This window comes from Capsella rubella, unplaced genomic scaffold (genome assembly GCF_000375325.1).
Source record: "Capsella rubella cultivar Monte Gargano unplaced genomic scaffold, Caprub1_0 scaffold_7, whole genome shotgun sequence".
NCBI lineage: Eukaryota > Viridiplantae > Streptophyta > Magnoliopsida > Brassicales > Brassicaceae > Capsella > Capsella rubella.
In genome coordinates, this window is record NW_006238917.1 from 2,311,495 (window position 1) to 2,327,193 (window position 15,699).

Here is a 15,699-nt window from a genome sequence, read left to right on the forward strand (position 1 = left end):
ATGGCTAAGTCCAATAAGGACTTCTTCAAGGGTTTAAGGTAATAGGACTTGCCTTAGTCTTCTGCGTGTCTTATCTTGGCGATTAGTTGTTACCCAAATCTTTTGTAGACTCTATCTTTTGGTTTGATGGGCATCATCATTGTTGGCAAGAACTAAGGCAATAGGGGCAAGTAGCTAGGGAATTGAGTAGGCCAAGTATAAGGCAAATTGCTGCTGCTGTTATGTTTGTGTATGAGCCAGCAAGCTATTCAGTAGGCTAAGATATTTTAGGTCCATTTCTTTAGTCATAAACGAAGTAAAATCAAGTCATGTTCTAGAATAAAAGTACCCAATTGGCAACACTTTGTTTGAACTAGTTAATTCCTGTATGGTGAAACAAACTATGAGCTGTGTTGGTTGTCAACATGTTTCTTGGGGTTTTCTATGTGTTCCTGCTCTTGCTGGTACAGAACCATGCCTTAATTCAGAACATTGTATCCTGCTTTATTCTTGAATGTTAATGCAATGCTTGGTCAATTCTTCTCCTCTTTTTCCTCTTTGTTGTCTTTCAACTTTATGTTGGTTGTGCTTTATTCTTGGATGTAAATGCAATGCTTGGTTTGACAATGTGTTTAAGTGCTAGTTATGTTTGTCTCATTGTTAAAGCTAGAGTTCATTGGTATCACACGTAAATGGTGGGAAAATTTTAGGCAGTTAAATGGTTTTTGGTGTGTGGAAACTAGCAAAACAATTCTACTCTCACCGTGGCCTTTGTTAGATTACAGTATTACACAAATGCAAACACCAGCACAAACCAAATTAGTTCAATCGAAATATACGATCATGCCTATGCAAAAAGTCTTTGATCTTCATCTCTGCAATAATCTTGATTGGCTTTGCGTTTATTGGAGTTTAAGAGTCAGCCATAGGCAAGTTGGTATTCATTACTTTGGTATATCCAAATACTTCCTTTTAGAGCTTTCTGTTTCCTCATATATAGTAATAACAGAGCTATGTTTGATTTTCACATGACAGCCCTTCTTAGTTTTTAACTGTCCAAGTTTTTGGGGTTCTTACGTTTCACTTGAATGCTTAGATTTATTTAAAGTGAATCAGCTTGCCTGGCTTACCACAAGAACTTGATTGTTACATGGTTGCTAAATAAATTGCAAAACCAATAATCTTAGACAAATAATTCTCCAAGGTCTCTCGGGTTGACAAGAATATCAAAAAGGAAAAAATCAAATCAAAATGACATAGGTTGACAAGAATATTAAAAAAAAAAAAAAAAAAAAAAGGAAAAAGCAAAAGAAAATGAAACTTATGGCATCGGGCATCGGTGAATGGTTCAATTCAACAAAGCGTAGGAGCAAGAGCATGCGCTAAACCCAAGAGACTTGTCGGCCCATTGGACGTAAACACATTGTCAAACCACTCTACCGTACCCCAAATTTGTCCATTGTGGCGTTTGTCAATGGCAATTTCTGCACACCAAATCATTTTCTTCTCATCAGCAAATACATATTCCTCCCACAAAATCATCAGTTTCCCACCATAATTCGCCAATATAACATGGCCAACACAAGGCAAGGTTGGCAATCCTTCCAAACCCAATAAAGTTCTACATACTCTTTCTTTTGGGTCATACCAACGTATCTTGGTGACACCAAAACAGTAAAACACATTCTCTATCTCACAATAGTTTGATAATGGCCAATTCCAAAACCTATCCGCGAACATGTCTGCCGCACACGCACTCCATCTACCTTCATGTAGCTTGTAAGTCGCATCCTTTGCCTCGGACGAGACATAGACGGTTCCTTCATACCTTACACTTTCGAACTTAGAGCCTCCGCATATCTCCTCGCTAGGGGTCTGTAAATACTCCCAAGTTTGGGTATTCGTATCAAAAACCTCCATCCACTTGGTTGAATCGAGATTGTCGCAGCCTCCCGTCACATATATTTTCTCATCAAGGGTGCAAACAGATGGGGACATGCGAGCCACCCGCATGCTTGGAGCTTCCCGCCATCTGTGAGAACGAGAGTCCATGACCATAACGCTAGACGAAGTTTTATTCTTCATCCCACCGCCAATGGCATATATATTAGGACCAACCACTGCAACACCCGCACGAGCCAATTCGGGAGATAATATTGGAACAAAACTCTTTCTGGAACTAGTGTGTCTCTGGCCGAGAATGAACCAACGTAGTAGCATAGAATCCATAGAGACTCGTAGGCACACGTAGAGACAACTCTGGGTGCAGCCTAAGAGGATTCGGGTCTGGTGCAGCTCTTTTGAAGCAAGGAGATAGCGAAATCTGTTACAGACTAATGAGAGAGGTGGATAGTATGCTCTTGAGACGCGGGCTAAGCAGTTTAATAATAAATCATCATGAAGCATCAGAATTGTTATAACCGATGGCTCTTGATCTCCATCATTCATGTTCATGGTCGCCGATCTTTTCTCTCTTATTACTGTTTAAGGCAGCTTAATTACCAAGTAGTTTTCCCTCTGTAAGCTTCCTTTAAATCCTTTTTATAGGGAATTATTTCAGTCCAAATCTCATTAGAACTTCTCAACATACGTATATTCTCTTTTAACTAGAATATATTCTTTTTTATCATTAGCATATTTATTTCTTTTATTATTTCTTTTTTCTAATCTGTTACGTTTCGATTTTTGATAGTACATACATACATTATACATACATAAGTGACTAACCCTAACAGAGCATGCCTCAAAACATTATGCTACTTTATCATTGGATGTTTAATTCAATTCTATGTGTTGGTCTTAGGGCAAAGTAATAAATCACTTCATGCTATATGTTCGTCATCATTCACATATATAATAAATCCTTTTAATTTTATCATCATTATAGTTGTAATTGTTCTCTTTATATATACTTGGTTTTCACAGTTATCATACAAAAATAAACAGGTCGTAGTGATCATCTTGAACCATGCTCTTAGCTAGGACAATAACTAACTAATTGACTCACTTGATGCCACTGTCTAAATGGGCTTGACTTCAAAGCCTGCCTGGTGAGGTCGTTGGTAACTTAGAATTTGGTTTCAAGACTTAACAAGGACATCTATTTTCCACACCAAAGAAAAGAATGATATTTACAATTTGAAAAGAGGTAAAAGTAAATAGTAAATACAGAAAGAGATAATAGGTCAATTTTAATAGTGGTAGAGAGTAAAAGATACCCACAAAATCTTTGTCTAATATACCAGAAATAAATAAAAGGAAGCAAGACATCCTTTTGCAGTGATGAATGATGATTGATGAGACATCTAAACTCACTGCATTTTACTACATTCATTTATGTGTTTAGTATGTCGCAATAAAACTTAAAATATTCTAATGTATTATTGGAAAAACCACAATCCTTTGCTTCCTTTTCTTTATGTTTTGGTTTGTCACAACTCTTTGAATTGACCTCGAATTTGTCATTGCAATTAATTTTCTTACCCACACACCTTGGTAGTAGAAACAATTACTGACCCTCCCAATACTCTTCATCGACTCAATCACTTTGTCAAGTTTATATGGGTACATACAAGTTTTGACTCGATGTCGTTTCTGTTTTCGTAGATGCAAGCTTTGATTAAACCCTGCAAATATGTCGTGTTTGATTCTTGTTGGACCAGTCGGATTGAATATAACCATCTAACATTCAACTGTCTGAAAAATAAAACTGTTGGTGAACTATACTCATTTAGTTTAAATGGACAGATCATTATACACTCAAATTTGTTTTTTTCTTTTCTTATAATAATTCATTTATAGTCAACCATTACTAATCTATGCTCACGAGAGTAGATTAGTTGCCCTATTAATCATAAAAAAGAGCATAAATCTTTACCGACAAGTATCTAGAAACAAATCTGATTTCTTATCAATTAACATCTCAAAAAGCAACTTAGAAATTAAAGTTTATTTATAAAAAAACTTAACTTAATTTAAAATTTTCAGTTTAACCCAAAATTATTTGTTTTTGTACAACTGTTTTATCGGTTGTCTTTTATCTAACCAAATATTTTGTAGATACTTAATTCACATAATTTTTTTTTATAATATATATCTTGTAGGTTTACACGGCATGGAATAAAAAGGTTCAAGAACATGCACAAGTCCTTTATATATTATATGATATAATTTATATATTTAGATTTAAATGTATCAAAGAGTTGAAGTTTATATTAATTATTTTATAATCCTTATAAAATTATACATTATTTTTGGTTTCTATATGGATAAAAATAAAATAAAATATGAAAGGTAAAATTCAATAAATATCACAAGTACAATGGTAGTAATGTTAGGTAAAAAGTAAATCTTATAACTCATGAAGATAAAAAATTGAATCGAAGCTCTGGCTTTATTTAATATGTTGGCATAGTTTTGCTCATTCGCTTCCTCTGTCAAAATCCCGACATTTACTAGTTCAAGTAATACGTACGTACGATTCAACCGTCAAGTCCATAATATGCATCATACCTACATATACATATCTTCCCTTTAGTTTTTTTTTTTTTTTAATCTGTGAACGAGAAAATAAAATTAATGGAGTTTTTTTTTTTTAAGCATAGAGGACAAAAAAAAGATACTGAGTCATAATTTTGTGTGACCACAATTTCAGAGTGAATCGTTTGCCCACGAATTTGGACAACATGAAAATACATATCTCGTGAGTGTCATCTTTCTTCTCTAATTGCTTGTACCGTATGATGATTACCTTTACTCCAATACGACGACAATATGAAAATCAAAAATCACAATATAACAGCATCCGATGATTAAGTTATAAATATATTTTCAGTATATAATATAGCTTCCCTTCTTATTTCCAAAAATAAAACGAGTTATTTTCTCATCACTAGCTATTATCCTACTATTGGTTAGAACTAAAGATTACCTTACTAAATGTTGGTAGATAGAGAACAAATTTAAAATTTGTAAGACACTTAGAATAAACAGAGGAAAGGGCAACGCGACAAGTAGAAGGAAACAAACTGTGTCGTCTATATCCATCCATAAGCGAGATAGCAACGTAAACTAATATGTACATGCACTCCGCCTAATTGGTATATTAGTTTAGTTATGCGCATTTACTCAATATACATCTAAATCTACAAACGAATTTTCTAATCATTATGTCATTTCCCATTTCGTAAATCTCAATACAAGAATCAACTTAAACCCTTTAACAAAAAAAAAAATTAACACAAGAATCCACTTCACAGAATCACAATCATATATACATACATATATATCCTAGATGCAAGAGCGTTTTGTGAGTTTCACACACATAAATCTCTCGTAGTTCCATTTTAGTGGATAGAAAGTAGAAACCAATTGATGAGTAAAGTGGTAATGTTTGTTATCAGTACTAATATGGATTGTATATTATATTGCTGCATGGAGACTATGGAGTGTATGTCAAAATAACTTAAGCCATTAAATAACTACTAGTATATCTTAGAGGTAGTTTAACGTTCAAGCCAAACAAAACTTATCTTAGAGTACTAGCTTAGCTTCTGTCGAAATATTCTAATTTCAAACAGAAACTTTTTATGTGTAGCTCCAATCGATAAAATCATGCAAAATAAAAAGAGAGAAAGTGTTTGGGAAAGTTTTGTATGTTTCTTAATGTTTCTTTGTGAAACCGTGAGACTAGAGATTTGGCTTCATATATGAGATTGTGACCACTATTAAATTATATGGATACACAAATACCACCTTGGATACCCGATTATACCAGTTGCACTAGTATTGGGTTGGGTCGGTTTATATTAGCAGTTGTATAATTCACTGAGCATTTACTCTTTTCCTTAGTAGTTAATTGTTACGTTCAAATAAGGTGTGCTATATATATTGATTGAAAATGGTCTAAAAATGCTAAATTTATATGCATATATTATATCATATATGTACGGATGATTAAGATAACATGTACAGACTAAAAAATAATGAATGTACAAATGAGAAGTGTAGAGATAAAAGCATACAATAATGTGAATCACGAAATAGAACAAGGTTTTTGGGACCTGCAGTCTGATTTGCCTGAAGGAGAGGGCCATAGCGACAGGCTCTGCATTGGCATGGCAGCTCACACTATATACTATACACCTTTCTTTTCTTTTTTTTTGATCAAATTTTATAATTTCATTCGGACCTACTTCATTTATATACCCTTGTATACAACATTTTGATTTTTTTAAATATTATTATTGCCATAATTGCTCAATTAATTACTAATCATTTGAAGAGATCTTTGGATGCATCTTATTTATGTCTCCCGTGTTGCATGTTTAATTTACATTTATTTTAACATTTTCATTTAAATATTCGGCATTTGGTATATAAATTAAATTTTCTAATTTTTCTAGCTATTCCTGAAATTTAGCAAGCTGTATATTCAAATGGCATGTCAATATATTTTCTTGTATTGAATAAAGTTCGGTATTTATTTTCAATGGCGAAATAATAGTTTGAATAAAGATAATTTTTTGTTGACTATATATCGTAGCTGTTGTTAAAATATATGGTCAGTACGTTGTTTATCAACTAAAGTCGAAATAATCTCAAGTTCATAACTAAAAGTCTAAAAATACAATAGTTGTTCTTAATTGCAAACTGAAAGTCCAAAAAGTCCGATGATACTTGACTTAACTCTTTGGAAGTAAGAAATAGTCCGTATCCATTTTCCAAAAAGAAATTACCAACCCACGTTGAAGCATATTTATCAAAAACCTCGATTGTTATATAATCTCATAATATAAAAAGTATATATATTATGTGATCATATGAGAGAAAAAATTACAATATATTTCTTTTGTATTTAAAAGTTTCCAAACATGACTTTCTTTTTTGTTTTATTTACTGCATTGGACCAATGATTACTTGGTTTTTATGAACCACCATGATAGACTTTGCAGCTGTGAGACATAATCATGGACTAAAAATTTGAGAATGAAGCTCTTTGTCACTTTTATTTTTTTTTACTTCTTTTCATCCCACTTCCTTGTTTTGAAGCTAATCATGTCCTAATTTTTTTGCAATGCATGTGATTTTGTCAACAAACCTTGACTAGTAGAAAATCGTCTGTGCAGTACTCATTATTGTAAAAGTAAAATTAGTATAGGAGTACTTTTTATTTGCTTCGGCCAAATCGTCAACAAAGAGAATAATTCAAGTATTTATTTAAATGACTTCTTTATAAAAAATTTTAACGGCGACATATGTTCTTTATATCATATATGTGTGTAAACGCATAAAGATTTTGAAGGCTTACACTTTTTTTTATCGCTCGATGATTACATACATGTGGCTAAATTAACGAAAGTAACTATAGCTTCAAATATGAATCTAGCAAAATGAGTCTTTCTAAAATCCTATCAGATAAAAACATTATTGGGAATTTGGTAATGGTTGTCATGGTAAGTAACGACGTCAATGTAAACGCCAAGAAAACAATCAGATAATGAAGCAAGCCGATCGAGGATACAAGCTTGAAGCCACGAAGCGAATTGTGGTCTTATAAAGCTATACATGCAAGTTGTAACGTTGAGGAAAGTCGTATAGATAGATTAGATAGAAGCAATATGCAACTAGTGTGTGTGGTATGGGACGTAGTTCAAAATGTGCACACACTTCACGAGGCATTTAACCTGATGACGTTGGTAGTTTATTCACTCAAGTGATGTAAATCGAATGTAAGAACATATATCGATGAATCAAGTGTTAGAGTAGAAGCAAAGTTTCATAAATAGCTCATTTTGATGTATAGGAAAGTTCTCTCCCCCGCAAAACATTTTGACCACATTTGCTTCCCATCATGCTCCAACTTACATAAAAAAGGGAAAAGAAGAGTGGGAACTGGGAAGTGAAAAGGAAGCGACTAGGTCAAAAGAAGAAATAATTAAGATATATCTATATATAAAGGTCACATATATAGAGAGAATGATAGTATTATTCTATAAATTATTGGATCGTAGGGACACATTGACCTCTTTGCCCTTTCTCCAATGTTGGGTGCAAGCTGTTTTCCTTTTTCCCGTTTCCACAGAACCAAATTTTTTTCATTTCTTTCTTTTACCAAAAAAGCTCATTTTTCTATTTTATAGTATAACTGAGAGTTTTCTTCAATACAATGAAAAGCATCGATTTTAACACCTAAATTATTTTACTTCTTCTAAAAAAAATATTCAAAGCTGACTAAGAACAGTTTCACATCTGTGTCGTTGATGGGATGGTAATAATGGAATGGAATGGGAGGGAATGAATTATTCAATCGAGAAGAATATATGTATATATTTTTATACCATAAAAAAAGGGATGCACTTATATAAAAAGAATTGTTTTTTCTTTTTTTATTTTTTTTTATTTTTTTTTTAATTTTATTTTTTATTTTTAGTTTTTTCTTTTTTCTTATTCGAAGCAAATAATATACATTCTCTCTCTTTTTCTTCTGATCGATCTCTATATCTTTTGTTTCAGGCAAAATGAAAATAATTGAAGGCAAGTCATAATATGGTTCACGAGATGCGTATGGTACCATGATATATATTGATAACATTACCTTAAAGAGGTGAAGACCATTACAAGAGACAAAATAAAAAGAAAGGACACAGACAACACATTCTCCACAAACATATTATTTATTTTTATTTTTTTTCGTATATAGAAGAAAACGAAATAACTACAAAGATTGTTTTGGTCTCCCATTTAGAAAACCTCCCCATTTACACATATACTTCAGATTTTCATATTTATGTCATTAGCTATTTACATTTATGGTCATGCTATGTCGTCGATTTTTCTTTATTTATGTCAATTCGGTACGTAACTTCGGATACATTATTTTTTAGTTTAATGAGAAGATAGTTTATATTGTCATGCAAATGATCCAATGTCGTATGTTACTTCATCGTGTATACATACATAGAGAAGATGTAGTTTGAAGTTAAAGAACGTGTATACCTGTTGTTTTAAAGAATAACTTTTTTTTTTTGGTAGTATTGTTTTAAAGAATAACCTAAACGTAGCTAGACGTATTTGTAGGAAGGATGTTACAAACAAATTACGTAAAAAAGAGGAGCTGGCACGTTTTCGATGACGTGAGGCTGAGCGTTATGAAACGACATCATCAGATTCAGCTAAAGCCATTATCACATTTTTTTCTTTTCTAAACAAATAATGAAATGAATTGGGAAAAAAAAAATGACAAAAAGAACGATAAGATAAAAATCCCCAAAAGAGAAAATTCGTGTCACACGTGAAAAAAGTTAAACTTCTCTTATTCTTTTTTTTTTTTTTTGCTATTGCTAAAAACAAAAGAAAAAAAGAAAAAAAAAAGTCCAAAGAGAAAACAAAATTTGGATTGGAAAAGAAAAAGCGTAAAAGAAGAAGGAGAGAAGATTCACCACCTAAAGCTTCCTATAAATATATAATTCAGTGATACAAAAAAACGCATTATCGTATAACCTTTTCCGTGATACAAAAAAAATGGATTTTATAATAGTAGATTTTACATATCTTCAAGATTAAAAAATCTAATTTATATAACCAATGTGGCTGACGTAATACTACAGTTTTTAACTTTTTATTATTTTTTTGATAAATAAGAGTGTGTATATATATATATATATATATATATTCATTCAATTATCTAAAGGTATTAAATTGTCGTCATATATTATTAGCTTCTACAGATTTGCTTACAAGTTACAAGTATAAATAAGAACAGTAACAATGATTTGATGTTAGTGAAGATAAAAGATATAGAACACGTGGCTTAATCCCAGGTGCTCAGAGTGGAAGCAGTTGGGTTCTGTGGTTGAACACCCGTTGATATGGCGCGTGTACTACACACTTCTTTCCTCCTTGTCTTTGCTGTCGTAATTTAATTATATCTACTAGACTAGTACTGGTCAACGAACGATCCTAATTAAATTATGGATTCGAGAACTTAAAAAACATTTATAATCATCATGCTAATGCTATGTTGTTTTCGAGAACTTAAAACATGTATCATCTAACAATGAATTGTACGCGCGCTTTGAGCACGTAGGGCAGGTTTTGATTAAGACTTTAGTGTAAACAAAATCTAAAGCGATTGTGTTTCGTTTTCAACATTTTTGGTTTTCTTGTTTTTCTTTCCGTTTTTCCAAAATTTAAATTGTTTTTTTTCATAATGTTTGAAAGCGAATTAATAATTTTTAAAAGACTCAACCGAAAAAAGCAACAATTGGCTCTCTCCAGTTCTCACCCCAAGTCAAAGCCTAAAAATAAGCTAAATCCTTCACTCACTTTCCATCATAAACACAACTGTCTCATTCAATGTTTTAAAATACTATTTCATCTTTTTTTTTTTCGTAATATACATACACCAGTCGTTTTAAAATCTCATTTTTATTTAAGTGTTATGCTAAAAGATTTATATATTTATGGCTGTATTACGAATTTAACCATTTTGTAACTAAAATTTATATTAACATTTTTGGCACTCAAGTGGATATATTTTTCTATTTTTTTTTTCAGTAAATTTTTTAGAACTCGTCATAATTTATAAACATTAAATAATACTACTAATAACACCGGAGATTACGGCCGATAAATTGCAAAAGCCTCAAAATTTACGCAAAGACTATTATTATTTCTAATTCCTCTCTTCATCACATCCCATGCAGTCAAATGTCATGAATACCCTCCACCCATTTGCTCTACCAAGCCATGGCAAGTAAGGGCATTCGCGACATTTCGTATATGCAAACGGGGAAAGCTTAATACAAAGATTTGTTCTCAAAGTTTACAAAACAGTAATAATATATATATATATAAACGGGAAAAAAGAAAAAACGAAATCGAGCTTTCGATTATGGACTGGCAACGATTGCCCATGGTAGATGCAAAATCGGCTTCTTCTTATCATTCTCTTGAGCTCCTCTCATCTTCTTTAATGGAGGTTGTTGTTGTTGTTGCAGTGGAGGTGACGACGACGATGTTGGATTGTTGTACGAGCTCAAAGACCACGAATCGTTTGAGCTTTCGTCGCTATTGAAAGGGTTTGCATCGATCACGCAGCTTGGGCTGTTCAACGACGATGATGGTGATGATGATGATTCGTGACTCTTACGTTTACGGGAAGATTGGTTTAGGATCTGTAAACCGATGCGGTCTAGTTGGATGATTAGATCGTAGCAAGTTTTCACCTTTTCCTGTTAATAATAATGCACGAGAGTTGTCTGAGCGTCTTGAGTGAAAAGAGAGTTTTATTAGTAGAGAGATTAAGAAGCTAAACCTTGGTTAAGTTAAGGGCAGCGAGGAGATTAGTCTGGTATGAAAGAGGGTCAAAGGGCTCAACTTGTTCTATAATTCGCATCATGGTAGCTGCGGCAACTACTGATGGGAGGTACCCGACAAATTTTGAATCTGACAGTGACAATGGAGGAAGATAAGACAAGAATGTGAGATTATTCAGATTCAGTAGATGGCAGAGAAATTTATTTGGTTGTCGTTTACGAACCGGAGATTACAGAGAGGAGGAGACGGTGGCATCTGTTGAGGAAATCCCAGTGAGCATTGTTCTTAAGTCCCAATCTCCTGATAATGTGGTCTACGAACGAAATTGGAGTGATGAGATGCATCCTCCATTCGAGAGTAGACAGGATCAGTAGCTCCATTCTCTGTATGGTTTTGGCCTCAAACACATACTTTGTCTCCTCCACCTACCAAAAAAACAAAACAGAGAGAGATGAGAACAGAGAGGGATAAAAGAGGAAACTTTAAGGTAGATGAACTCAAGTATCATCATTTACTTGGAAGTCTAGAAGAAGAGGGACTTGAGTTTCTTCGACTTTAGCAGCTAGAGAGAGGCAAGCGACAGAGACGAGCTGAAGCATCCACGGTCTGTCTCTCTGTACGCTGTAGCTACAGATGAACTTATCGAGATAAGTTATGGCTAAAACAGCAGCCAGAGTAGAGAAGCCATAATGAGCGTTGACTCTCAGAATCCAACCCACAGCTTCTTTCCGATCCGTGGAGAGATAAACGTCATCGAGACAGCTGCTGAGTCCAGCTTGTTCTTCTTCTTTGGAGAAGAGAGTGACCAGATCTTCGTCTTCCCAGAACAAATCTTGCTGAAGAAGAACGAACGGAGAAGAAGAAGAAGAAGAAGAGGAAGAGTTTTCTTCAACTTGGTCTTCTTCGTCTTCCCATTGCTCTTCTTCCTCGCAGTAGAGAGCATCAAGAAGAAACGAATTGCTCTGCTCTTCTCTAGTCTCTTCCTCCTTTGGGATCGCCATTGTGGAGATGAACTCAAGAATGAGAAGAAGGATAAGATCTTCTCTTCTCGTGTGTATAGTTGTTATTTGGGGGGTGGGTTTGGCTCAGATCATTACACAGAAGAAGATAAGATGATAGAGAGAAAATCTCTCGGAGAGAGACTCATCTTCCCTCTCTATGGAAACGTGCAGTGGTTTTAGGTAGCTGCAGGGAAGAGCTACAAAAGAGAGACTAGAGAGAGAGAGAGAGAGGAGAAAAGCTGTGGAAGTGGGAAGGAGAGTGAAAAGAAGTGAGACTGATTTATGAGACAAGGCGAGTTGGTTTTTACGTTTGTCTTTTACTTGCGCCTATACGACTATTATATATTTATTTTTTATTTTTTTCATTGATATTAAATGTGAAATTTCTTTCTTTTTTTCTTTTTTATTTATTAAATAAAATGTGTGATATCTTTTTGCTGTTTCCCGCTTTACTCACTTTTACTCATTGGAGTAGAGATCGAGAAACCAAAGTGCAGTAAAATCTGTCGGCTAATTTAACTAAATTCTACTCCTTTTTGTGGCAATTGTCAACAATAATATTTTTTTTTTGTTTAATGTTTTAATAACCACAGTACATGGCTATATACGATGCATTGACCACATTCCCTTTTCTAATTACTATCTGATGAGAAACTTCAGAAGATCCATGATCATAAACAGTAACACACATGGCTCCATTCCAGATCTTAAGCGTTTAAGACTGAACCCCTTGAGAAATGATGCTTTATCGACACACAAAAAAGAAGGGTTTGGAGTAATAATTCAATAGATTTGAAAGAGAATCTGCGATCTTAATAATATGAAAAGTTTCCAACTTCTAATAAGCATCACAAAAAATTAACCAGCACGCTAGAATTTGCAAAGGCCAACAATAGCACAAAGAAGATATAAAAGAAGGAAATAAATTCGTCACCATATTCTAGGAAACACCATCACTATTATCTATACATCATAACCATTTTCCGTCAAATTCTAAACGCCCGAGCTTTTAGTACGGAGGAGGTGGGTATTGTCCTGGGTATGGACCTGGAAACAAGAAGAAACAAGATCAACCACCATTCAAAATAGTTAGAGAACAGCAAGCGCTATCAATTGAAGCACATACATGAAAAAGAAAGGACAATTATTGTACCTTGTGAGTAATACGAAGGTTGAGGAGGGTATGGAGGAGGAGGGTAAGTTGAGGATGGTGGAGGAGGAGGGTAAGCTGAAGGTACCGGAGGGTAAGCCGAGGTTGACGGAGGAGGAGGATACGCAGATGGCTGAGGAGGATAGGCTGAAGCTGGTGGGTATCCTGATGGCTGTGGGTATTGTTGTACTTGTGGGTATAGAGATGGTCCAGTGTATGGTGCTGATGAGTACGGAGATGCAGAAGGAGGTGCTGATGAATACGGAGATGCAGAAGGGGGTGCTGAGTATTGAGGCACTTGAGGCGCATATGGAGCTGATGGAGCAGCCGCATAATTATGTTTCTGCATACAAGAATGGATTGTATGTTTATACTTTTGTTTATAATGTAACATGTAAAACAATGTTGTTAACTGAGTCTCAGACTTTACCTTTGCTCCTGCATAATGCAGTATGAGTCTTACTTCTCCAGCGAATCTGAAAGACAGAAAGGTTGATTCATGTTCAGAAGGTTTATAATCAAACAACAATCTAAGTTATAAGGAGCAATTACTGAGGTCAAGCTACCAATTTTTTGCATGTTGTAACCGACTTTACAGGGATTTAAGAAAACAGAACACATAGCCTTTTTTTTGTATGGACTGAAACAATAGTTGATTGTGCTCATCTATAACTTTCTCCTGTTAAAAATAAAAATGACATACCTAAAAAATACTAATTTAATGCTACAATGTTTAAACGGAACTTCGTTTCTCTTTTTTGAAGTAACCTAACAACAGACAATACCAACTCCATATATCTCAAAACGTCTAGTTGTCTTAATAAGTTCCAGAGAATACCAATCTGAATGCTACATTAACTGTGAGTATCCTCGATGTAGAAACAAAACATTCAAAGCTCCTCATAATAATTACTATCCACATACTATTAGGAATAAATTGAACAAGTAGTTCCCAGATTGGCAATGATAAGAGGTGCAAGTTCTTTGAATTCAAGTAGATTGCAATTCTATTTACACCAGAAATGACTAGGAACTCACATAACGATTCTGATCAGTAAACAAAACCATGTCAGCAATTTTAGTAAATGGCAAGAACTAAAACTTCCTTTATTAGAAGGCATAAGACACACAAACATAGCGAGGCAATTGGTGAAACTACACTTTCAATAACCATAAAGTACAAACCACATCAAAGGTTTCACTAAAAATGAGCAAGTCCATCACCAAAATCAGCTAGACCAATGTGCATCATGATACTCAAATGCAAAAGGAACCAAAACAAGTAAAACTAATGGTTCATACCTCCCAGTTTTAGTCTGAAGAGTCCAGGTGCAGTCGTCATATCCCTGAGAAAGAACCTTCTGCAATTGAATCCTAATCAAAAGAAACAACAGACAGCAAAAGACTCAATTCGAAATCCAGATCAGGTATATCTAAGCATAAAAAAAACACACACACACAAAGGGAAAGTGACATACGTTGCATTCCCAATGAAGTCATCAGTGGAGAGAGTATTGCTATTCCAGACAGCTACCTTAAGATCCCTAAGCCCTTCAAGCAAAGTGAACATAAACTTCTCTTGGAAAACAGCGTTCTTTCCACCATCTGAAACAAACCCATCAATCAATTTAATAGATTAGTAAAGCTTCAAACCTCTTTCAGAACTGAAAGATCTTAACTTTGTTGCAAATTATATGGATCTGAGACAAATCGTATGAATAGAAGAGCTAATGATGACCTGTGCAGGTTCTGGTACGGTGTCTTGCGCCGCTGTACTCAAGGACGACGTATGGATCTTGCCTTGAAAACCATTCGGTGTCTTTCAATTTCTGGCACCCAACAACTGAATAATCAAAAGAATTCCAGAAAAAGAAAAAAAAGTTAACACCTTTATGTATAAATTAGGAATATTCAAAGGGTCCATAAATTAGGTTGAAGAACATAAAAAGACACGAAGGGACGCGAGAGAGGAGAAAAAGGTACGAACCAGTGACCTCGAGAACCTGGCCTTGTATACCCGACATCATCGACATGAATTGAACAGAGGAATTGGATTGATGTTAAGAAGCAAAAGAGAGATTAGGGTTTGCACGAAAAGAACGAGATTGAGAAAAGGAAGGTAACGAACGGAGCTGAATCCACCAGAGAGAGAATCCGGTTGGTTTATATAAAAATAAAAATGGGAACTTTGATGAATTACGAAGAAGTTGCTTTCAAAGAAGAAGAACAAGACGCGTATCGTAAGCCGCT

At 34.3% G+C, this 15,699-nt stretch overlaps 3 protein-coding genes across 3 annotated transcripts; all 3 read right to left on the reverse strand.

Moving 5' to 3' along the window:
- Positions 1-1,332: 1,332 nt before the first annotated feature.
- On the reverse strand, positions 1,333-2,427 carry LOC17880792 (putative F-box/kelch-repeat protein At4g34170). The gene is made up of 2 exons (XM_023777952.1): positions 2,227-2,427; positions 1,333-2,169 (listed from the first exon to the last, which is right to left on the reverse strand). Exons 1-2 carry the CDS (start codon positions 2,425-2,427, stop codon positions 1,333-1,335), a joined length of 1,038 nt encoding a protein of 345 aa, XP_023633720.1.
- Positions 2,428-10,640: 8,213 nt separating this feature from the next.
- LOC17878752 (cyclin-D3-1) lies at positions 10,641-12,561 on the reverse strand. The gene is made up of 4 exons (XM_006283843.2): positions 11,814-12,561; positions 11,522-11,723; positions 11,297-11,427; positions 10,641-11,213 (listed from the first exon to the last, which is right to left on the reverse strand). Exons 1-4 carry the CDS (start codon positions 12,297-12,299, stop codon positions 10,872-10,874), a joined length of 1,161 nt encoding a protein of 386 aa, XP_006283905.1. The 5' UTR covers positions 12,300-12,561; the 3' UTR covers positions 10,641-10,871.
- A 502-nt stretch (positions 12,562-13,063) lies between these two features.
- On the reverse strand, positions 13,064-15,687 carry LOC17878500 (classical arabinogalactan protein 9). Its single transcript, XM_006284307.2, has 7 exons — positions 15,437-15,687; positions 15,188-15,292; positions 14,928-15,054; positions 14,752-14,823; positions 13,880-13,925; positions 13,453-13,792; positions 13,064-13,346 (listed from the first exon to the last, which is right to left on the reverse strand). Exons 1-7 carry the CDS (start codon positions 15,480-15,482, stop codon positions 13,309-13,311), a joined length of 774 nt encoding a protein of 257 aa, XP_006284369.1. The 5' UTR covers positions 15,483-15,687; the 3' UTR covers positions 13,064-13,308.
- Between the last annotated feature and the right edge of the window lie 12 nt (positions 15,688-15,699).